General features: G+C 33.5%; 1 protein-coding gene across 1 annotated transcript; it reads left to right on the top strand.

The window, feature by feature from the left end:
- The first annotated feature begins 5,912 nt into the window (after positions 1-5,912).
- LOC111884536 (40S ribosomal protein S21-2) lies at positions 5,913-7,263 on the top strand. The gene is made up of 4 exons (XM_023880851.3): positions 5,913-6,027; positions 6,680-6,744; positions 6,836-6,968; positions 7,049-7,263. The coding sequence occupies exons 2-4, from the start codon at positions 6,695-6,697 to the stop codon at positions 7,109-7,111; spliced, it is 246 nt and encodes an 81-aa protein (XP_023736619.1). The 5' UTR covers positions 5,913-6,027; positions 6,680-6,694; the 3' UTR covers positions 7,112-7,263.
- Positions 7,264-9,532: the final 2,269 nt, after the last annotated feature.

The following is a 9,532-nucleotide window of genomic DNA, read 5'->3' as shown; positions in this document are numbered from 1 at the left end:
AGAAACTCTCCCTATTTGGTAAATTCTTGACTTTCCATAAACATCATAAAAAAGAATCATATCCACTTGTTGTAGAAATATGCAAACATCAATTTTCATAAAGATTTCATTGCAAGGAAATAACCAAATAAATAAATAAGTCAAACCAAAATTTATTTTATTTATAAAAGCAGCGGAAAACATTTGTCCTTACAATGCAAAATCAACTGAAAACTATGTATTCAAAAGGAAATTCCTAACAACTCTATCATAACTATCTAAGATCAAAATCTAATCTTCAAGTCCATGCGATCTAGATCCATTTCTTTGCGATTAGATTCTTCTTGCTCTCTTACCAAGCTTCCTTTCTTTTCACCGATCCTGCAAAACATTCAAATGCAATCTTATCACATCATGTATCAAGAATCAATGAATAGGAACTTGACGGAGTTAGATAGTGGATTTTGCCTGAAGCGCAACCATACTCTTTACTCAAAATCCTGGAGTTGACTATGATGAGACCTTCTCACCAGTTACGAAAATAAAGTCTATTAGGGTGATGCTGGCCATTGCTGCATTTCATGATTATGAAATACGGCAGATGGATGCCAAAACTACTTTCCTTAATGAAAAGTTGGCCGAGGATGTTTACATGGCTCAGCCAAAGGGTTTTGTCAATGCAAAGCATCTCAATAGAGTGTGTAAGATTGAGAAGTCCATTTGTGGACTTAAGCAAGCGTCTCGCAGATGGAATCTTTGCTTCGATGAGAAAGTCAAAGAGTTTGGGTTTATACGATGCGAGGATGAATCATGTGTGTATGTCAAAACCAGTGGGAGTATAGTGATCTTCCTCGTATTATATGTCGATGACATACTGCTCATAGGAAATGACATCCCGACATTGCAGGAGGTTAAGTCCTGGTTCGGGAAGTGCTTCGCTATGAAGGACCTCGGAGAGGCTTCCTATATTTTGGGAATAAGGATAGTGAGAGATAGAAATAAGAGACTAATAGGACTTAGTCAGAATACTTACTTGGACAAGGTACTAAAACGTTTTAGTATGGAAAACTCAAAGAAGGGAGAGGTACCAATCCAAAGTAATGCCAAGGTTCTATTTATGCTTATCTAAATGGTGTTTTATATTTCGAAGCACTACCTTGTAATGGAATTTATGAAACTGTTATGGTTGTAGATAACCTAGGAAATGATGTATTGTGTTGTGATTCTTCTAATAGTATGGATAAAGCATGCTTGTGGCATTGTCGTCTTGGACATGTGAACAAGAAACGCATAGCCCAATTCCATAAGGATGAAGTGTTGGAGTCATTCGACCTTAGGGACGATGACGTGTGCGAGTCTTGTTTACTTAGAAAGATGACCAAGTCACCCTTCACTGGCACTTGTGAAATGGGTGAGGGTCTATCGGATCTCATACACACCGATATGTGTGGGCCCTTTAGATCCACCACAAGGGATGTGAACCGCTTCTATGTGACTTTCACCGACGACAATAGTAGATATGGGTATATCTACTTAATCAAGCACAAGTCAGAAACCATTGAAAAGTTCAAAGAGATTAAACAAGAAGTGGAGAATCAATTGGGCAGGAAAATCAAGATGCTTCGATCCGATCGAGGAGGAGAGTACCTAAGTCTTGAATTCCACGACTACCTTAAGGAATGCGGAATAGTTTTGCAATTGACGCCACCTAGGACACCGCAGTTGAACGGTGTGGCTGAGAGGCGTAATCGAACCTTTTCGGACATGGTTCGTTCCATGATGAATCGTGCTTCACTACCTATCTCATTCTGGGGGTATGCCTTAGAGACTGTCGCCCATATCCTTAACTTAGTCCCTACGAAGAAGGTTGCCAAAACACCTCACAAATGTGGACAGGGAAGGCTCCCTCGTTGGTACATATATTAAGGTTTGGGGTTGCGAGGCTTTCCTAAGTAAAAAGAGACTCACGACAAGCTCGAACCTCATAGTGAGCGATTTATTTTCATCGGCTACCCGTAGAAATCCTTTGGATATCTCTTCTATAGACTGAGTGACAATGTTGTCTTTGTTGTGAGGAGAGGGGTTTTCCGAGAGCGAGAACTCATAAGCCAAGGGGACAGTGGGAGGAAAATTGATCTTGAAGAGATTCAAGAGCCGAGCGATGAAGGAACCTCTAACGTTGGCGTTCAACCCGAGGAGGAAACTCCGGTTGAACCGATTGACGAATCCTTACCTCTTAGACGTTCTAAAAGAGTTAGAGTTCAACCCCAGTTATATGGTTTTCATATTACTACAGAAGGGGACACATTTGGACGAACCTAACAACTATAAGGAAGCCATGGCAGGCTCGGAGTCTGCAAAATCGAAGGAGTAAATGGACAACGAGATTCAGTCCATGTATGACAACCAAGTTTGGAATTTGGTTGATCATGTGCCCAGACGTAAGACGGTCGAGTGCAAGTGGATCTTCAAGAAGAAGACCAACATGGATGGGAATGTGTACACATATAAGGCGCGATTGGTTGCGAAGGGCTTTACTCAAACTCCTGGAGTTGACTATGATGAGACCTTCTCACCAGTTACGAAAATAAAGTATATTAGGGCGATGCTGACCATTGCTGCATTTCATGATTATGAAATACCGCAGATGGATGCCAAAACTACTTTCCTTAATGAAAAGTTGGCTGAGGATGTTTATATGGCTCAGCCAAAGGGTTTTGTCAATGCGAAGCATCCCAATAGAGTGTGTAAGATTGAGAAGTCCATTTGTGGACTTAAGCAAGCGTCTCGCAGATAGAATCTTTGCTTCGATGAGAAAGTCAAAGAGTTTGGGTTTATACGATGCGAGGATGAATCATGTGTGTATGTCAAAGCCAGTGGGAGTATAGTGATCTTCCTCGTATTATATGTCGATGACATACTGCTCATAGGAAATGACATCCCGACACTGCAGGATGTTAAGTCTTGGTTCGGGAAGTGCTTCGCTATGAAGGACCTCGGAGAGGCTTCCTATATTTTGGGAATAAGGATAGTGAGAGATAGAAATAAGAGACTAATAGGACTTAGTCAGAATACTTACTTGGACAAGGTATTAAAACGTTTGACATGTGTCATCCTATTAGGCATCCTAATTAATGCATATTTTATTCTTCTTTTGTCATGTGTCACCTATTAGGCCTCCTAATTAATGCATGCCACTTGTCAACCTATTAATTTTAAATTTTAAATTTCTCATTCTGATTACATTAATTTAATAACACTAGAATAAAAATTAAAATAAAATTAATACAAATTTTAAGGTGATATAATTTTATATATTTATTTAAATTAATGATTATAATTTTATATAACTAACAAAATATCTCTTAATTAATAATTTTTTTAAAATAATTGATTAATAATTTTGATTCTTCATTATTAAAGTTTAATTAATTTTATAACCGTGGTTTCTACGGGTTATAAACTAGTTAATGATATGTGCAACACATCGACTATAAAAAAAACACCATCGAAAATTGGTTTATATTTTAGTTTTAGTTGTCCAACCGCGACGGTGTTGTTTGACGCATTATCAAAAGATATAGAAAAAATCTTTCCTTCAAGTTTATAAGTTTTGATCACACAATCTAAAATTTTAAATAAATTTCTACCGGTGTGCGGGTACTCAAACAATTCAAACGTAATCGTACGCTTCATCATTACCCAATTAGTTGGATTAATCCAATGAGCGGTAACACAAAGGTACGCATCCGGTGAACCGTGAAGAGCCGTCCAAACATCACAAGTTAAATTCACATCGGTTTCTAAAGATTGAAATCCTAAAATCAATTCATTTTTTTGCAAGTTTCCACATTTCAATACAATCACGTCTAATAGAAGTACGACTCACATGGCAATATCGTGGTTGGAGAGTATCTTGGATGTGTGAAGTCAATCGTTTGTTGTCGAAGTGGTCAAAAGGCAAACATTCTTGAATCACGAACTTCGCCATCCTATCCCAAACTTTACTCAAATCATAACTCCACAATGTTGCATCATTCGCCATTATTGTTTGATTATGTCCCGACCCAAATTTCACCGCGGGGCATCTTTTTGTCATATGAGTTTTCAATGTCGAATTTTCTTCTTCATTAAAAAAAGCACCACATTTCTTGCATCGCGCTCTTTTTGTACCGTTCGACATTACACACAAATCATAGTTGCACCAAATAGCCGAATTTCTATTTGTTTCTTTGATGCTAACAACGGTAGGATTGTTTGATGAATCTCCAATACCAATGGAAGCCGAATCCATTGTTTGAATTAAGAGCGTTTTTTGAAGTAAGAGAGGTTTTTTGAGGTTTGGTTAACCCAAAACATCTAATAGCTATTTATACTATCAAATATTGGGGAATATGGCCAAAAGGGACCAAAAATCGAGTGTCTAACAGCCATAAACGGCTATATAGCCGTTAGAATAAGACAAAAAAACGGCCATATGAAAAACCGGTTCAAAATCGGATCAAAAAACCGGTTCAAAACCGGATCAAAAAACCGGTTCTTATTAAACCGGTCGTAACGGTCGAAATAGCGAATTGGTTCGGTCCAGCGGTTCGGTTCAAGGCTGAACCGGTTCGGTGGTAAACCGGCTTCCGATTCACTGACCGGTTCCGTTTGTGAACCGATTTTTTTGGTCACGTCTAGATATGCTCATATCATTATAATTTTTTTTTTCTAATTTACGCGAGCACATTCTAGAGAGAAGTCATTGTGAGAGCACATCATTTGGAGCAGTTTGTAAGTAAGAGAGATTCTTTTGTTTTGAGAGCTTAAATGAGGTGTAACATTGTGAGTTATTGTAACTGTTCTTTAAAGTTAAGAAAATTGTCTATCTCGTTTTGACCAAACCACATTAAATACCTTATTCAGTTTTTAAAAGTTTTATTCCACAAGTTTTAACAAAGTTCGTTTATCATTTGTTACCCAAAACTTGACTTATCAGTAACCAACTTCATTAATGAAATAACAAAGAATATGTTAAAGTTATGTTTATTTTGAAAAAAAAACAGGTCTAAAACATGAAAAAGACAAAATGTAAGGTTTTTTTATGGAATTAATCCAACTTACATGGTAACCGGTTTAAAGAATGAAATAATAAGAAATGTATAAAAGTTGGGTTTATTTTGTAAATATAAGTTTTAGGTCTAAAATGAAAATAATATAAAATATATAGCCTTTTTATAGAATAAACATTTTTCCACATCTTTTGAGAGGTTTCTGTAAGCCCCCTCATTAAAGAGAGATACACAAGAGTATTGTGGTGCTCTCCGATTTGTAGATGAGGAAGATGATGTGGGTAAGATGTATGATTATCCTTCAACACATGCCTCACACATTAGATATACATTTGTTTTTATAACATATTTTTTCATCTTCATTATTTTATCCCTCTAAAACAACATACTTCCATCAATATCTCACTATCACTAAATTTAAATACCTTGTTTCTATGATTTTACTGTTTGATTGTTCTTTTTGTACTTATGATGTAAAAACCCAAAGTGACTACAACTTTACAACCATAAACCCTTAAAGTTAAAAAAGAATAAAAAAACTAGAATGAAACCGAATCAATATTATAATATTGTTTTTCAAACATGTTAAGTAGTCTATCATTTCAAGTAAAAGAATACAAAGACCAAAATAAAACTAAGCTTTATTAATCAATATTACAATATTATCTTTCAAACATGTTGAGTACTCCGTCATTTTAAGTTATGTTTCATTTGAAATTGACGTCATTTTGACATTTTTTGGAAACAAACGACAAAATTGCTATAACTTTATGAATATACCTAAATATTGTCAAAAGCTACATTTCAAAGGACCAGAAGGTGAAGTTCTGCCAAGCTCCAAGGGTCAAATGTGGTTTAACCTATAATGACACTATTTGGGCCCTTTGTATCATTTATAAATGGAGTTAGGGTTTTACATCCCTTCCAGCCGTCTACATTCTCAATACGCAGCAGCCGAAGAAGCTCTCACATCACCGAGTAAATCCCGATCCAGGTTTGTGTTCTTCGAAAATCGACGTTCGACCTTCAAGTTTCTCTTAATTGCTAATCCAGTTTTCTAGCTGAAATTCTTCTTCGTAATTTTCGATCTTCAAGTTTAGCTTTAAGGTTTTGCTAGTCTCTCGTAGCTGCAATGTTCGTTGTAAATAGCCATATAACCTTCCGATTGAAAAATCATTAAATAGATATACGAAAAGAGAACTGGAGAGGTTGATTTGGGTTTCTAACACCTTAAATTTACTGTGCGATATTATCCGTTTGAAATTTTAAATGGTAGAGACAAATGGAACTTGCTTGCTTTTTAACTTCATATGTTCTTTTTGTTAGGGATACGATTGTGACAATAACTTTGCTGGACATTGTTTATGTAATACGATTTCTATGTTTCATCACTTTTATATCTTTTATATACTTGATTATAATCAATAGTGTTGCTAAAGCAAAGGTTTTAAGGATACAGAATCCAAAGTTTTAAGCTTAGGAGAACACAAAATTCATCAACTGGTATAAATTGATATATGCAATCAAAGAAACTAGTAACACAAAGGAGATGATGAAACATTCAAGAACTTTTTCTTAAAACTTAACTTTTTATGTGGTTTCATCTTCATAACTCTAAACCCATGAAACTTTTTCTGTAAATTTAGTTGCTGTTTGCCAAGATGCAGAATGAGGAGGGACAAAACATGGATCTCTACATCCCAAGAAAGTGGTATGTTCTGTAAAGAACTCTTTCTAAATCTTTATCAAAATCTTTCTCAAAAATTGTAAATGATTCACCATAATTTTTCTTCTTCTTGCAGCTCTGCTACTAATAGGTTGATCACTTCAAAGGATCATGCTTCTGTTCAGATCAATGTTGGTCATTTGGATGAGTCTGGTCGCTACACTGGCCAGTTTTCCACTTTTGCCCTCTGTGGTTTTGTCAGAGCCCAGGTAGGTTTTGTCAGTTTTCCATTTTTGCCCTCCAGTGATGGATTGTACTAATGTGTTTGTGGGATGTTTATATTTTGCAGGGAGATGCCGATAGTGCCCTTGACAGGTTGTGGCAGAAGAAGAAAGTTGAAGCTAAGCAATAGTTTCTTTCATGGTGACAAAATGGCAATTTTCATTTTCATGTCTTACATTTCAGTTATTAGAAGCATGAAGGATTATTATATTACATGAAGTTTGTAGTTCAACTTTTGATTTCATTTGGGTTATGACTTATTACATTGAGTCAGAATTTTTATTTTTGTGTGTGAAGTTTGAATTGCTATTATGAGTTTTGCTCTTATCATATTTTCCACCGAATTCACAACCAATTCTTTCTCAATCATGGGGTAAAAGCTTATTTCAAACCAAGGTTAAGCTATGGATTTACAAGATCAAACCCAATGTATGAATCTCAAGAGAATTTTAATTTAAATTTGTTGAATTAAAAACTTTTGTGATAGGAAAAATTTCTTGTGGACTTGACTGATTTTGATGTATTCTTAACACTCTATCACGTATGTTTATTGCATGGATTAGTAATTGTAGCACATGTTTGACTGATATTGTTGTCAATTGGATCTTTGTTTGATGATATATCTGAAACTATGACATGTGAATCTTTTCATGCTTAAAGCATCTCCATGGATTTGAAAGGATTTATGTTAATTTGGAACTTGAGCTCGTAAAATTGTATGTAAAGTATTATATTCCACTAATTTATAATTGTGGAAATTAAGGTTACAAAATAAATTAAATTTTTATAGTTAAAATTTAAAAATTATTTATTAATTATATTAAATAAATCATTAATTATGAGATATACCAAAATTTTAAAGTTATTATAATTTCAAATTTAATATATAATTAGAAAAAGTAAATTTTCAATTTTGAAGTGTTATCTATGCTATAATATTATAAAAAAGTTGTATTAGAGTGACACATGTTAAATGAAGATTAAATGAAGATTAAAAATGTTCGTTTATTAGTTTATTAGAATAGAAAGATTAAATTTGAGTATATTTTCATGGATTTGAAAGTACTTATGTTCAAATTGGACCATTTCATTCGACACCACTACAGAAACTAATTTTGAATCATTCAAAATCCAAAAAAAAACACTAAAATGGTGATTTTTTAACATCAAATATATCTTCAATTCCAACTATACACTAAAAATCACACGAAAACATATACATCCAATATTTTAATAATAAAACAGCATATTTTTTAAAATTATCTATATTTTTTTATCAGTATATAGTTAATTATTAAAATTAAAAAATATAAAAATCTACTAATAATATAGGTTTAAGGTTGTCGCCTTTATAATATCTTTATTTTTGCATTACACAAAGTTCAATTAATGTCAAAACTATAGAACAAGATTAACCCTTTTATATCTATGTCCAAGCGTTTATAATTTTGTAAATCTAATAATGATTAAGGGGGTGTTTGGATAAATAGTTCATAGCTTATTAGCTTATTTCTTATTTGCTTATTGCGGTAGGAATAATCATTTTTTTTTTAAAATGTGTTTGGATTAGTTTATTGCGGTGGGAATAAATAATAAGCATTTAAGTGTTTGGCAAAATAAAACAGCTTATATGAGTAAAATGACAAGTAATCAATAAGCAATAAGCATTCCCCAATTGCTTATTAAAATCAGCTTATTTAGCTTATTTCTACCGCAATAAGCTGATTTTTAAAGACTCGTATCCAAACACTTAAATTTGCTTATTGCGGTGAGATTAAGCAATAAACAATACACAACCTATTTTTTTCCTATCCAAACACCCGCTAACTATTAGGTGATTCCTTTGATATTATAATGTTAATATTTATAATACATAATTCTTTTCTCAAAACAAATAGATACTTGTGATAATCATTGACCACATTCTAACCGAACACAAATTTGGCAACTTGATTCATTTGCAAGTTGCGAATACGTTTAAAGTGGTCACATCTATTTAATGTGCTATTTTCAATCAGTTTCCAAACACTCTCAATCTCTCTACATAACGGTGGCCATTTCCCATTTCGAAATTATCAACAAAAAGGTACGTGTTTAAGACTTAATTTCGAAATCTTAACACAATCTCTGTTTAAACCAAATTACATTCTTTTAAGTCAATCTTGTGTACACATCTATAATGATATGATCAGAAATTTTAATATTTTGCAACTAGGCTTGGCATTTTAAAATTCATTTCTTGATAAACTTTATTGTAATCTAAGTCATGTCATAAAGTTTTCCAAAACATATTACATTTTAAAAGTATGTAGCTAGAAACTCTGTTTATTGATTTTTTCTGATATTTTATATATTATTGTCAAAACAGACATGGATAAATAATGATTTTGAAACAAATCAGGTTATAAGTTTGTCCAAAACTTGCTAAATAAGCTTCTAAATGTATTTAGAAACTACGTATTTTGAAACCGTGTACTTCGGAACCCATATAAGAAGTTGGGTGAATAAGAAATGTTGTATTCTGAAACCATGTATTTTAAAACAATGGTAT

Source organism: Lactuca sativa, chromosome 9 (assembly GCF_002870075.4).
Source record: "Lactuca sativa cultivar Salinas chromosome 9, Lsat_Salinas_v11, whole genome shotgun sequence".
Classification (NCBI taxonomy): Eukaryota; Viridiplantae; Streptophyta; class Magnoliopsida; order Asterales; family Asteraceae; genus Lactuca; species Lactuca sativa.
The sequence above is the reverse complement of the archived record's forward strand: the minus strand, read 5'-3'. Positions and strand labels throughout refer to the sequence as shown.

Excerpts from the sequence above, each read along its gene's own strand:
- LOC111884536 (XM_023880851.3), top strand. The coding sequence starts at position 6,695 with ATGCAGAATGAGGAGGGACAAAACATGGATCTCTACATCCCAAGAAAG. Across the intron at positions 6,745-6,835 it reads CTCTACATCCCAAGAAAGTG|CTCTGCTACTAATAGGTTGA; the intron begins GTATGTTCTGTA and ends TTCTTCTTGCAG. Across the intron at positions 6,969-7,048 it reads GTGGTTTTGTCAGAGCCCAG|GGAGATGCCGATAGTGCCCT; the intron begins GTAGGTTTTGTC and ends TATATTTTGCAG.